This window comes from Ceratotherium simum, chromosome 16 (assembly GCF_057802395.1).
Source record: "Ceratotherium simum simum isolate JZ-2026a chromosome 16, ASM5780239v1, whole genome shotgun sequence".
NCBI lineage: Eukaryota > Metazoa > Chordata > Mammalia > Perissodactyla > Rhinocerotidae > Ceratotherium > Ceratotherium simum.
Genome location: NC_141915.1, coordinates 9,749,646 through 9,763,847, shown reverse-complemented (window position 1 = coordinate 9,763,847; position 14,202 = coordinate 9,749,646). Strand labels below are relative to the sequence as shown.

General features: G+C 52.0%; 1 protein-coding gene across 1 annotated transcript in view; it reads right to left on the bottom strand.

Annotated features, from left to right (window-relative positions):
- PIK3R6 (phosphoinositide-3-kinase regulatory subunit 6) overlaps positions 1-14,202 on the bottom strand; it is a 53,650-nt gene that overhangs the window by 12,942 nt on the left and 26,506 nt on the right. The window contains exons 9-14 of the mRNA XM_004433073.3: positions 12,836-13,001; positions 10,540-10,629; positions 8,766-9,189; positions 8,345-8,423; positions 7,489-7,611; positions 4,745-4,855 (exon numbers count right to left, since the gene is read on the bottom strand). Coding sequence (XP_004433130.1) covers positions 4,745-4,855; positions 7,489-7,611; positions 8,345-8,423; positions 8,766-9,189; positions 10,540-10,629; positions 12,836-13,001 — 993 coding nt within the window. The remainder of the gene's footprint in view (positions 1-4,744; positions 4,856-7,488; positions 7,612-8,344; positions 8,424-8,765; positions 9,190-10,539; positions 10,630-12,835; positions 13,002-14,202) is intronic.

Here is a 14,202-nt window from a genome sequence, read left to right as displayed (position 1 = left end):
AAACTATTACTGAAACCCAAACTACTTATAACCACTACTGTTTAAATGGTGTGGGGGGAGGGAGGACAGGAGCGGGGCACAAAATTCACATGGATGGGTAATAAAATCTCTTGTAGACACTGGTAGGGGAGATGAAAGTGTGAGGGCCAGAGAGGAGAACCAGAGAGGATCTTGACACACACAGAGAAGCCTGGGGCTGCGTGAGGGAGGGGCTCGGGAGAGCTGACTGCTCTCGGTGAGACCTGGAGGAAATCTGGGGGGAGGAGGGGCTCTGAGAGAAGAGGGGCAGAGAAGAGGGGAGAGGCAAGGTGTGGATGGGGCGAGAGAGAGGATGTTGGGACAACAGGGAAGAGTGGCCACAGTTTTGAGAACAGGGATGAAGAGAGAAAAGCGGCCTTGGAAAGCTGGGAGCTGGCCTGGCACTCACAGTGAGGCCTTGGTGTCCTCCTGTCGCCCGTGAACAGTTTCACAGATGCCAACATTGTTAGGCAAGGCCACTCGGTGACCGTGATGGGTCAAGACAGAAACCAGGCCACGCCACAATTCCATCCAAACACAGGCAAAAACGGGAACTCTGTGCAGACCACACCTTCTACCCTCCCATCCCCGCAAACATGAGCGACTGCTGCTCCCTAGAATCAAAGTATTACGGTGAGAGGACCGAGATGCCCAATCGTAGAACCACTTCTGTTTCCCGACAGTGTCCAATCCAGAGCAAGTCCTGCTTTTTGGAACCATTCCCAAAATCACCCAACACGAGCCCAAATCCTATAACAGGTTCTTTCTAACAGCCTCCCCCCGAGATGTCCATGGTTCTCCACGGTGTGCGTCCCCTCACTGCAGCAAGTCAGTGAACCCAACTCTGTCCAGCTGCAGGGGTGCTTGCGGGGCCTCTGGCTGAAGGTGTCGAGGGACGACTAATCTTCAATTTTAAGTGATTTGCGTTGCTGAGATGTTTACTCCCTTTACCAGCTTGAGAGGTTTTTTCCATTTGGTTGTTTTGTGTTGTTTTGGTTTGTATTTTGGAAATCAAGAAAAAGGTCGAAATCCCTCATTTAGGTCAAAACCAGGAGGCGATAAAGAAAAGACCTACCACAGGAAGCAGAGTGAAGAACAAGAATTCAGTGAGACAGGAGGCTGGAAGAGAGCTGCCATGAGAAATCCGGCCCCAGGCGCTCACAGAAACCTCAGGGGGACGGGGTGGTACTGGGCTTCCCCTGGAACATGGACTGGGGAGTCAAGCAAATATTCATTGAATTTCCACTAGCAGGGTGACCCCAAGTGAACTCCGGGATCACCTATCTATGTCCGAGTGTATATCGCAGAGGTTTGCTGTGAGAATGTGAGTGGATTGGATCTTTGGGTGAACAGGGGCACGATGCATGAAGGAACAGGGGACCGAGACCCAGGGGGGCTCAAGAGTCCCTTTTGTTGAGACCTTATTCTGCGCTGGACCCGCTGGTTGGCGCTTGACACACACGATCTCATTTACCCCTCACAGCAACCCTTGGAGGGGGGATCATAGCCTTATCTTAGGGACCTTGGAACTGAGGCTTAGGGATGTTAATAACTTGCCCAGGGTCACACGTAGCAAAGCTGGGGTTTTAATCCAAGTTCTCAAGGACCACACTGGAATCCTTCGTGTGCTCACCTCCTGGCCCTCATCTCCCCTCTCCTCTTTACTATATTCTTCTACTCATTTGAATTCTCACAAAAAACCTAAGGTAGGTGAAGATTATTATTCCCATTTTAAAGATGGGAAAATTAATTGTAGAGAGGTAGAGGGGCCCATGATCATACAGCTAGTATGCGGAGGAACCAGGAGGCAAAGCCATGAACTTTTTATAATCCCACACATTCTCTAACTCTACACCCACTCCACTCCATCCATGGATACATGGATGAATGGATAACCGGATGCACGGAGGAATGGAGAAGGAAGGAAGAAGGGAGGGAGGGAGGAAGGAAGAAAGGAAGGAAGGAAGGAAGGCAGGCAGGCAGGAAGGAAGGAAGAATGGTTCTGGCTCTGGAGGGTGGAGCATGGCTGGGCAGGGCCAGGCTGACCAAACAGCCAATCCCTCAGTACCACATTGAGCCATTCTCTGATTTGCACACACACTATTTATTGTGTTAATAGCAGGAGATTCAAAGACAAATGAAGTACAGTCCCTTATCTCAAGGGACTCACAGTTTTGGTGGGGTATGATGCATGTCTGCAGGTGTATGACAAAGTGGGAGATGAGATGCTAGGGCTATGCCCAGAGCATTACAGAATCACAGAGGAGAAGTACCCAATCCAGTTGCGGGGTGAAAGGAACAGAGGTGAGGCAGTTCTGCTGGAGGATGTGAGGAGGTGAGGTGGGGGAGAGGCCGGCATTCCAGGTTATGGCACAGCATGAGCAAAGGCTTGGAGGTGGGAGCATCAGGGCGCGTGTGGAAAACGAAGACGGAATGAAGGGGCAAAGAAGCATCACTGAATGTGACAGAGGAGGAAGGTCAGAAAGGTGAGAAGAGAACCAGGAGAGAGGGTCACAGAAGTCAAGGGAGGGGTGGGCTTCACGAAGGGGGAGATGTGTGCTTCGATTCTTGTAACTGTGACACAAACATAGACTTTTTACATTTAATTGTATAGACAAAGGAAAACAGTGTAGTGGCCTACAGTGTAGAGGGGCCCGGTAAGAAAGGACAGAAGAATGTCCTTTGGGCCTGGCAATTTGGACGTCACTGGCAAGAATGGTTTTAGAAGAGCCAGACTGCCACGGAGTGGGGATCAAGTGAGACATAAGGAAATGGAGGCAGTGAGTCAGACTGTCTGACCCCACAAGTCCGGCCTCAGGTGGATGTGTGACCCATCTCCTTGGTCACAGTGACTGGTGTAGGGATAAGCACTTGCCTCAATCCTGGGACTTTTCCTGCAACTATTGGAAAAGGGAATCCGTCCTTCCACTAGGGTTGCTAATCTAGAAAAATGTAGAACTGCTGGTGTCGTCTTGTCACCAAGATGAATGACGAAGTGAGCAAAGGAGGGACCGTCCTGATGACACTCTTTGAGCTCTCAAATCCAGCTTTTCTGAAGCCACATCAACCCCGCCCTTTTCAGCAATGTCAGCCAATAGATTTTCTTCTCTTCTTAAACCAATTTTTAAGATTTCTGTTACTTGCAACTAATAGAGTCTTCCCCAGCACCAAACTGGGGTGGGGAGTGGAATTTTGCAAGTGAAGAGGCCAAAATGAGGAATTGGCTGAGTCCTAGTCAGGTGGAGGGCAGTGAGGATCCTTCCACCCCTGGCTGGAGATTGGGAATCCCTGTTGTACAGCAGCACCGTCTGCTGTGCCCCAGGACTCAGACCATGTGCCTGCTGAGGCTGGGGCTCCAAGGGGCTGGGTAGAATAAAGCCAGGATGTAGGTGTGTGTTGGCCACTTCTGTGGTCTGCAGTAAGGGCCACTAAGAAAGTGACAGTGGTCAGCAGAAGCTGGTCAATCTTAGAGCAGAGAAGGGGGAACCACAGCCTTCCAAGAGAGGTCCTCTCTGCCTATATCAGCCGACAAGAGCTGGACAATCTTGGGAACTAAAGGATTTAAGAAGCCGAGTTCCCTGCCATCATTTAATGCCAGTAAAGGTATGGAGCTTGAAAACAAGTAGGAGATAAGATTGAGACCTGAAAAAAGTCTGACTCCAGGGGCCTCCCCTCCCAAGACCCATTACTGTGCACATCCTCAATAGGAAAATAAACGGAAACTTCACAGCCTGGAAAGGTTGTTTTGTTTGTTTTAGGTTATAAAGACAGAATGGAGGGGAGGGACAAGGAGAGAGGGGATGATTGAGGGGGAAGGTCCAGGAGGAGGTGGTCGCAGATGGGTGAAGGGCACACAGATGGAGGGGTTTTACCTGAACTGGAGGCAGGGCAGACCTAATGCCCTCCATTTTTTTTTTTTTCCGGTGGACTGGGTGGAAAAGTCATGGGCTGAGAGTGAAGAACTTGAGGAAAGTGGTAGAGATTTTAACAGCCATTGTGCCAGGGGAGGAGGGAGCTTGCCAAGGGAGCGCTGTGGGCCCGGCTGAGCTGGACACCACAAATGTGTAGAGATGTCAAGCCAAAGGGCTCGAGTTTTTTCCAGGTGGTGCTCAGAAGCTGGCGTTTAGCCCAAGGTAAGGCACACAGCAGCACTACTCTGGGCATGGGTTTTGCTGGGAGGGGAGACGGTAGGGAAGGGATGCCAAGGAAGTGAGGGGTGAGGAGAGAGAGCGGGTCAGACTGGCAGGAAGGGAAGGGAGGCAGCAGGCAGCTGCTGGACAGTGAGAAAATGGAAGGACCTGTAGGTCTCTATCAGGTTGATGAGAGGTGTAGGGGGAGAGGTGAGGGAGCCTGGGAGGGATGGGAGTTTGAGATCAGAGACTAGAAAAATAGAGATTAAGATTTCTGAGGTAAAGCAGTTCCTGGTGATAACGTCGATACTGGCCTATCCCCGATTCCCCATCCTCCACAGGAATCAAGGGCCAAGGAGAATCCTTCCCGATGAAGAAGATCTGCTTCTGCTTGGACTTGAGGTCTTAGAAGTTAATAATGGTCTGACTCATCCAGAGATTAAGAAGGTAAAGTTAATAACCAAGAGTGTCCGGATGACTCTATGACTTGCACCTTAGTAACTTGTGTCTCCCCAGAGCCAGGGTATTTAGGTTGTGGGGTCCTGGGGTCCAGCAGGCTGGTGTGGTATCCTTGGAGCCCCAGGTGGGGAGCTTACCTTGACTGTGTAGATCTGGAAGTAGACGGGTTGGGTGCCCATGCGAACATAGTAGGTGATGACATCCAGGATGAAGGGGTCCACAGTCCGGGATGAGTCCAGGGAGGGAGGCTGTGAGGGAGACAGAGAATGTCTTCAGCCATCTCTCTCCATGCTGCTGTAGGAGGTGCCACTTTCTCAACAGAGAAACTCCAAAGCCCCCACATATCTTTTGTGATGCACTAACCCAGCTGGTCCTTCAGCACAGTCCAAGCCTTTCCTACCACCCAATTTCCACTCCTAATGAAATCCAATACCTGTCCAAAGCCCCATCTCCCCAGGGACTCTGATCCATTTCAATTGCACAAAGACATATCGGGCACCCCTATGTGTAAGGCACGTGCTGGGTGCTCAGGGTAGACAAGATGCTTGAGAATATAACTAATGATGAGAGAGTCTGGACTGGGTTCTGGGTTTGGATTAGCTACTCACTAGCCAGGTAACCTTGGGCATGAGAGGTTGAACCAGATGATCTGATGTCTCTTTCAGTCCTTGTGGCATCTGAATATATTAATAAACTAATTAATGTTTACATCTTATGAGAAAAGGACTAGTGCCATGTCCTACAGGCCTTCCTCATATGATTATAAAGCATAACGATAGGGTTTTTTTAGATAAACAGAACAGAATGTCTACAAAGAATCTGATAGCATCAGAGTCAGAAAGAAGCTCGGAGTTTATCTCATCCATCTCGTATAGGATCCTATAATACCTCTTCTGGTCTCACATCTGGTCTATTGGAATACTGTTCCCTTCAGAAAGGTCATGCCGAGGAACTATGAACTTATTCTAACGATGCTGTCACTGCTCACGCTGTTTCCAGTCTCTTCACATGGGAACTGCTTTTAGAGTAAGCGTAAGGGCCACAAAAATTGTTAATTATAAAAGAAAGGAGAGCAGGGAGAAACCAAAGTCCTACATGTGTCCTGGCAGCAGAAAAAGCTACTAACAAAGGATCATAAATGAGACCTGCATCAGATGTTCCTCCTGTGACATCTGCCAAGTTGAGGAAAAGGCATTTTTAATACCCAGCTAAACAGTCTGTCATATATATGCAAAGATACTTTCAGATAAGCAATAATTGAGAAAACATGCCTCCTTCCAATATCTTATCAGAATAAAAGATATGAGAAGGCACCCCAATCAATCAGGCAATAAAGCAACGTGGAGACCTCAGTAGAGTGGCAAGTTAGAAAATAAATACGTAAAAATAGACAGGTTCCTTTTAAAGTAGCAGTAACTACTACCCAAATATAATGGGAGAAAGACAACACCCACAACTGCAAGAAAAAACTATCAAACATGAGGAGTAAATTTAGCAAGAAATGCGTAAAAGCCTTGTGATGAAAACTGTATGACTGTACCGAGGGATACACAAGAAGACGTCAATAAATGAAGAGCTATACTTGCTCCCAGCGAGGGTGCCTTCACATACTAAAGACACTAGTTCTCCTTCCAATTTCAATCAAAATCCCAATGGGATTAAAAAAAAATCTTGACAATGAAATTCTAAAGTTTATGTGGAAAGATAAATAAACAAACATAGTTTGAAAAGTTTTGAAAAAGAAAAGTAACGAGGTAGGCCTACCCTGCCAGATATTAAAATACAAAAGTGCTTATTTGTACAGAAATGAATAGATCAGTGAGAAAGAATAGGTATCAAGAAATAAACTCAAGCACGTGTAAGAATTTAGTAAACGATGAACATGGCATTTCAAATTGATGGGGCAAGATAGTTTATGCAATCGATAGCTTTAGGACAACTGGCTAAACACTGGAAAAAATAAAATTACATACTTCACACTAAATACTGAAATTAATTGCAGGCAGGTTATTTAAATGTAGAAATTGAGACATTGAAAGTGTTAGGTAAATTATCAGTGACTATTTATTTAATCTTCAGTATAATTTAATCAGTGGATAAGGCCTCCCAAAGCATGACTCCAAAGGCAGGACTGATAAGGAATAAAAATGCTGTCGATGTGTGACTACATAAAAATATTAAACTTCTGTGAGTCAAAAAACACTACTAACAAAATTGAGAGGCAAAGAATAAAGTGGAGAAAAATGTCCAGAACACACATGACAGCAAAAAGGGTAAGATTCTCTTAACACATAAAGACCATCTCAAATCAGTGAAAGATGAGCTCCCTCTCTGCACCGGCCAGGGTTGGGGGGGCACCCTGGCTTGTGGTGAGGATGACACGCTCTGGAATCAAGCTGCCTGGTTCCAGGTGGGACTCCACCACAGATTTTGTTACTTTGGGCAAGTTCCTCTCCTCTTTGTGCCTCAGCTGCCTGATCTGTAAAATGGGGGTACATGACAGTAGCGGACCTCCTCGGCAGGGCAGCTGCATGTAAGTGCTCAGAGTGCTGGCACACAAAAGCGCTCAGGAAGCATTGGTTATTACGATCATAGATCATAGAGAAATTAGCACAGGAGACTCCCAAAGGAAGGACTATAAGTGGCCCTCACACTTATGAAAGAATGTTTTATTGCATCTTCTCCACAGTGGTTCCATCCAAAGGAGGTACCCGGTAAGTGCTCCCAGTGAATTCCAACCACTAGCTGGTTCGGGGTCCTCTTCCTGTCTCATCCCATCGTGGGGCCCCCTGGGGCTGACTCTTGTAGTCAAAAGTCAAGGGCAATATCTGGCACAGCCCCCTCCCACCTCCCTCTCCCCTCCCTCCCTTGTTGCCCCTACCATCGCTGCCAGCTTGTGGATGGCCGGGCACAGGGTGTTGACGGTGCTTCCGTACCACGGGTCTGCGCGGCCCAGGAACGTAGCCAGCTCCCCGAGCTCTGGCTGCCCGGATGCTGCGGGCTTCTGAGGACAAGGGGATGGGCAGACCCGTCAGGCCCTCTCTCCGGCACTCTCTTCCTGGTCGGAGGGCCCTCAGGTACCAGTCCCAGGCAAACTAGTTTTGGGAATGTAGTCAAATCACTTAACCTCTTGGGGCCTCAATTTCTGCCCCATGAGAAGACTGTTCTGCTTTACACCTCAGATGAAACTGGAATACACGTCACTGAGGGGCACTGAAAAATGATCATCAGCCTTAAAAGGGGAGAGACAAGTATTCCTTTGAATTTAAGGCTCCCCAACGAGAAGCAGAGTAGGCAACAAAATGAAAATCAGCACGTGCGGCTCCATCTCCCCCAAGAGATCCATGTGCTCCCTCTGCCTGAAATTTCCTTTTATGTGACCCCAGGAAGTGTGTTGTGTGTGCGTGTGTGTGAGCCCCTGTCTGAGGAGAAGCTTGCAATTAAGTCCACTAGAAAACAGAAATGAGAACCAGCCACGGCAGGCTGCCACAGTGAGAGAACATCTCTCTGGCCACATTCAGCCCACAGCCCACGTCTGTGGCTTCTGGAACAGAAGACCTCTAAGGTCCCTCCCAGCTCCACATCCTAAGGAAGGGTGATCCTAGATCCTAGAGCCAGGGGACACGAGGCTGCAGTGTGTCCCTGCCCAGCCCCTCACCCAGACCTCCACTCCCAACACCCCCTCCATTCCTTCCCCCACGTTCCCTCCCTCGCTCCCGCCCTCCCCGTCCAGCCACCTCAGGTGCCAGCACAGGGATGTAGTACAGCTGCAGGCTGAGTCTGGGAGTGAGGCAAAACTTCTGGGTCTCCCGTTTCCTGGCAAAGGGCAGCAGAGCACAGGGATAAGGGCAGGGGTTTGGGCTTCAAACATCCTGGCTCTGCTCTTTATTATCTCTTGACTTTGGGTAATTTACCCAATCTCTCTGAGCCTCTGTTTTCTCATCTATAGAAGGGGTGCAATAAAGCAGTGAGTGAGTGCAGGGCTCCAGGATGGCCGTGCCCAGGGCGGGGGGAGCACCACACACCATCCCCCCCAGCCCACCCTGGCCTCTGCCTCCTGACCCTCCCTTGCCCCTCCTTGATCCTTCACTAGCCCACGCCAGGCTCACCTGTGCCCCCAGCAGCCCCAGCCCCCAGCAGCCCTCCTCAGGGCCCTACCTGAGGCTGTGGTAGGCCTGGGCCAGGCGCCCCAGCATCCTGTCGTCCCCCAGCACCAGCACCCGGGCCGTGTGCAGCCGGGAGACCCCGGGCAGCAGCTCCCCATCCCCGCTGGGCCTGCCCGTCCTCCGATGCAGCCCTGGGGGCCCGTCCCAGCTGCTGAGCATCAAGATGTCCAGGGGCCACGCCCGCTTCTTGATGCCCCCTTTGCGCCGCAGCCCCGCGTGCTCCATCTCAGGGCTGCTGGGGGCGGGCGGCTCGTCGGCCCCCCAAGGAAGGTCCCGCTCGATGCCGCTGTCAGTGGACAGCACGGACACCCGGGCCGACTCCCGGTCTGGCAGGAGGCCCTGCAGATCCAAGGCCTCCAAGTCAGCGCTGAGGCGCAGCTGGGATCGCGGGCGCAGGAAGAGCACCAGTTCCTTCCCTGGGAGGCAGAGAACAAGGGGACCGTCAGCGTGGAGAGGGTACATGAGGCCGGCAGGGCCTCACCCCAGCCAGGCCTGTGTTTCTGTTGCTCAAACACTGTTTAGCTGAAGAGAAGCCTCACAAGATGCTCCACAAAGCAACAGAGGTTCTGTGGCTAACTAAGATTGAGAACTCTGTCCACTCTTGCCACCTCTTGTTGAGTCCCATTAGTAAACATATTAAAGGCTCTGAGAAGTCCTGCAGTAAAGAAGTCAGCTTAACCCAGCACCTCTGCCTTTAGCTGACCCTGGAGCCCTCTGTTTTGAATTTGCTCATTAGCATCCTCCCATTCTCCCACTCCCCATGGCTTCCCCTGGGACACAGATAACAGACCATCAGCTCCTGGAAAACTTCCAGGCTTTTCTAATCCACCTTCATTTCGTTTCCCACCAGGAAACTGAGGCCCAGAGAGAGGACTGAGTCCGTCTAGGGTGGCCCAGCCCATGAAAGGAGGCACTTGAACACAGCTCACCGGTCCAGCACCTCCCACTACAACCTGCGCCTCTCTCTTCCCCTCTCCCTTGAGAAGAGCCGGGGGGCAGCGGGAGGGGAACATCAGCGTGGAGGGGAAGTGTAGGGTGAGTGGGTCTCTCTGGAAGGACCCCTCCAGCTCCGGGAGCCATGACTTTCTGTGACTGCTTCCTTCTGGGGGACATGAACTACCTGTTTGCATCATCATGGGCACATGGCACTTTCTAGACACATGAGGCCAGTGGCTAAGGCACTGAGCTGTTCTGACATGGAGAACATGTGTCCTTCCAGATGTGCAGAGCAACCCAGGGAACAAGGAGCACGCACACAACAGATAGACACACAGACACACATAGATACACATAGACACACACACCAGATATACGTGCAGAACCACACACACACACACATAGATACACATAGACACACACACAACAGATAGACATGCAGAGACACACACAGAGACACACAGACACACACAACAGATATACACGCAGACACAGAGACACACACACATAGATACACATAGACACACACACAATAGATACACATGCAGACACACACAGAGACACACACAGACACACACAGATACACATGCAGACACACATAGATACACAGACACACACACAATAGATACACACAGATATACAGACACACAGAACACAGACACACACAGATACACACACATAGACACACACACAGAGACACATATAGATAGACATATAGACACACATACATAGACACACAGAGACTCCCAGAAACACACACACAGACACACACACACATGCCACTATTTCCAGCCAGCCCCCCACAAGGAGGTCAAAGGCCTGTCCCTTACAGAGCTGCTCCTCATCCGTCCACAGGTGGAAGGTGATGTAGGGGCTGGGCAGAGGGATGCTTGGCGGCCGGTCCTGGAGGGCGTCATGACCTGAAGGAAGGAGCAGGCTGTGGAGACCACGAAGGAGAGGATTGTGGGGTTCTCCTCGGCCCTTCCCCCGCTCCAGCTCCTGTCCGGGGCCCAGAGGGGATGCAGAGACCCTCTTCCCCGCCATCAGCTCATCCGGGGCTGACACTGCAGCCGCCCCCTCCCTGCCCAGGAATGCTCAGCGGCTCCCTGCTTCCTGCAAGCTCCCGAGCCCAGCCTTCGGCGCCCCTCACAAGCCAGCTCACCGCGTCTGTCCCACCCTTTTCACCCATTGCTGGTCCCTCCCCCCGGCCCTGCGCTGCAGCCAGGCTGCCGTTCCCATTGCTCTGAGATGCCCTGCCCATATCCAGACGGGAAAAGGCCTCTGTGTTTCCCAGGGCCTCTTCCAGTAGCTGGCACACAGTAGACACTCAGTTAACATTTGCTCCTGTGGCGATGCTGGAGAGAGCTCATCAGCCAGGTGCCAAGGGCAGCAGGAACCCTGCAGTCCCGGGAGAGCCGGGGCCAGCTCCTCCCCCTCTCCTCCTTCCGGAAGCCTTCCTGACCACTCTGCCCGGTGGTCATTCCTCCCCAGCAGACCTTCTTGGCTGCACGTTGGGCACACCTGACGTGTAGCCTAAGGATTTCACTTCTATATAGCATGGCTCCCTCCCTAACGAGGCTGCAAACTTCCTTAAGGGAGAGCAACCAACATTCACAGAACTTACTGCTGCCAGGTGCTGTCCTCCTCACCTTGCACACACTGCCATCATCTCACTGGATCCTGCCAGCGACCCTGAGCCACAGGTAATGTTATTATCCTCACTTCACAGAGGAGGAGCCAGGGGCACAGAGAGGTTAAGAAACTGGCGCAAGGTCACACAGTAAATGGCAGAACCAGAATTTGAGCCCAGGCGTCTTGGCTCCAGAGTCCACACGCTTACCCATGACACTGTGGTCATAACCACTGTCCCTTGCTGCCCCCGTAACAACAGGGGCTCAGTGGGGGTGCTGGTTGGTCATTAAGATGTGAGAGGCAGGTGCCTGGATGTGGCTGTGATGGTGGGGGTGGCCGAGTCCAGGTCATGTCCGGTCCATGCAGAGTTCCTTCTGTGTTAGCAAGTGGTACCCTGGGCAAGCAAGGCCAGATTTGCCCTGGGTTGTGTCCTAGCTTCAGGGGGAAGGAGGCTGCATGAGCTGACACTTCCATGTGGTAATCAGAGGCAGGATAGCATATTAAAGCAAAACAGAACAGAAGACTGAGAAGATGGGGGAAGTCTTTAGGCTGAGGCCATCCTACTGTCTCACCCTCCCTTCGGCAGCCTCCACCCTCCCTCGGCTGCCCACGTCAAGCCCCAGTGCTGCCACTGTGCCCTCTGCCCTGGTTTCCAGTCCTTAGGCTGGTGCCATGTACCTATGGGTGCACTGTGTGTTCTGGGACCTGCGGGCTGACAAATCCTATGGGTGCTTTGGACGACGGTGAAACAGGACACAAATCAGAACCATCCTCCAACAGCCAGAAAATACATATTCTGGGACACTTCTCTGGGCCCTTTAGGGTTTCCCAACCCACAGGGGCTTGCTTCCCATCAGAGCCTGGCATTGTCTTATGAAAATGCAAATAGAAAGGAAACATGTGGAATAAAAACCTATGATACCAGATTTAGTGATGTTGGCTCAGCTGCTATTTTAGATGCCCTGTAGAGGATCTGTGGACCACCAGATCCTTTGGTTACTACAGCATCGTGGTTAAGAACCAGACAGCCTGGGTTTGAACCTTGCCTCTGCCACTTACTAGCTGGGTGATCTTGGGCAAGATTTATAGCCTCTTTCTAACTCAGTTTTCTCATCTGTAAAATGGGGATAATACTTTCTGCTAACTTTAGTGTGAGGATTAACTGATTTAATATATGTAATATATTTAAACATATGTAAAGTGCTTAGAACAGCAACTGGAGTACCGTAGGTGTCCTGTAGGTGTCAGCTGTTATCAAGACCAAATTACCTGCCTTCTTAGCCCAGGACCTTCTAAATTCCTGGGCTGCCCTCAGTCGCCACACTCCTAGGAGCTGCCGAGAGTCGCACCCCGCCTCAGCCACGCACCCAGACTCCAGGCAGGTCCCGCGCTGCTCTCTGGCGCCCCCTGCGGGCTCGTCACAGGGTCCCCGGGCCGCAGCTCCCGGGAGCGGGGCGGGACCTCGCTGCCCCCGCCCGCCCGCCCGCCGCTTACCGCCGTAGCGCCCCCTGGCGGCCGCCGCCGGTCCCAGCAGCGAGCAGTAAATCTCCTCCAGCCTCTCCAGGTGTCCCTCCCGGCTCGGGCTGGGCTCGCTCGCCATCTGCTCCACCGCGGCCACCACGGCGTGGAAGTAGCGCTCCAGGGCGCGGCGGGGGCTGGCCTGTCGGGGAGGGGCGCCAGAGCCTGAGTCCCGGCCCAGCCCCCACCCACCCCGGCTCCGACGCCAAGTCCGCGGGGCACGGACGGCCCAGCGTGGCTGCCCCTCTGCCCCTGGGGCCGGGCGGAGCGCCCCCGCGAAGACTTCCGCGCCGCACGTCCAGGCCCCGCTCCTGCCCGGCCGCAGCTGTCGCCCGATGCCGCCTGCGACTGGGGGTCCCCTCTGCCCCGCACACCCTGGCGCCCTACAACGTCGGAACCCAGAGGGGCAGGGACGGCCGCTGGCGCCACCCTCCTTGGAGCGTCCCCAAGCGCTTGGGTCAATGTCCTGCCCCCACGAGGATGTACACTCCAGGAATGCAGGCGCTTTGTCTGTTTTGTTCACAGCGGCATCCCCAGCACCTAGAACATCTCATAGCACATACTGGGGGCTTGATAAATATTTGTCGAATATTTCCTAAACTTCTGTCATTCCTATACCACCTTGAGCTACCACCTATATTGTTATTTACTCATTATTTTTCCTTAAATCAGCTCACTCTTTTGGTTCAAAATTATTTCAAAAGGAAATTTTATATTGCTACTCTAAATTAAAAGGCTAGTGTCAGTTGTCATAAATAGAAAATAACTAAGATGAATATAATGACCACAAAGCACTGTTATTCAGTTCTAGCCAGGTGCCGTGGCTGCCAAGGCTCTAGAGCTGGAAGCTTGCTTTCTCTTTCTAGAAAGGGAGATCAGCAAGTGTTATAGAGGTTTGGGGTAAAGCACCAAGCCGAGCCTTTCTCTCTAAGGGAAGCAGGGTTTGAAAGAGTTTCTCACTGTGCCATCCGGTGCTCCAGCACCGCAGCCTCCTGCCTCCAGCGGCACGGCTCTGACACCCTGGGAAGAACTGCCCCAGATCACGTTCTCTGGCTGTCTTCCCTCACCCCCAGCCGCCACCAACTGATCCCATCCCCCAACTGAAGAGCCAGCGCCCGCGCAAGTGACATGGGCGGGCGCAACGGGCTTGCTCTCCTCTCTCTTCTGCGCTAGGGCTCTGCTGAGCAGTGTCTTATCTTCCTGGGCTGAGGGAGAGTGGGTCATTCTGACCAGCTAGGGCTCCAGTATATATTTGCTGAGCCATCAACTGAATGAACAAAAGCAATTAGAGGGATATGGGATCGGAGTTGGAAGGGGCCACTGGGACCATCTCTTCTTGCTTC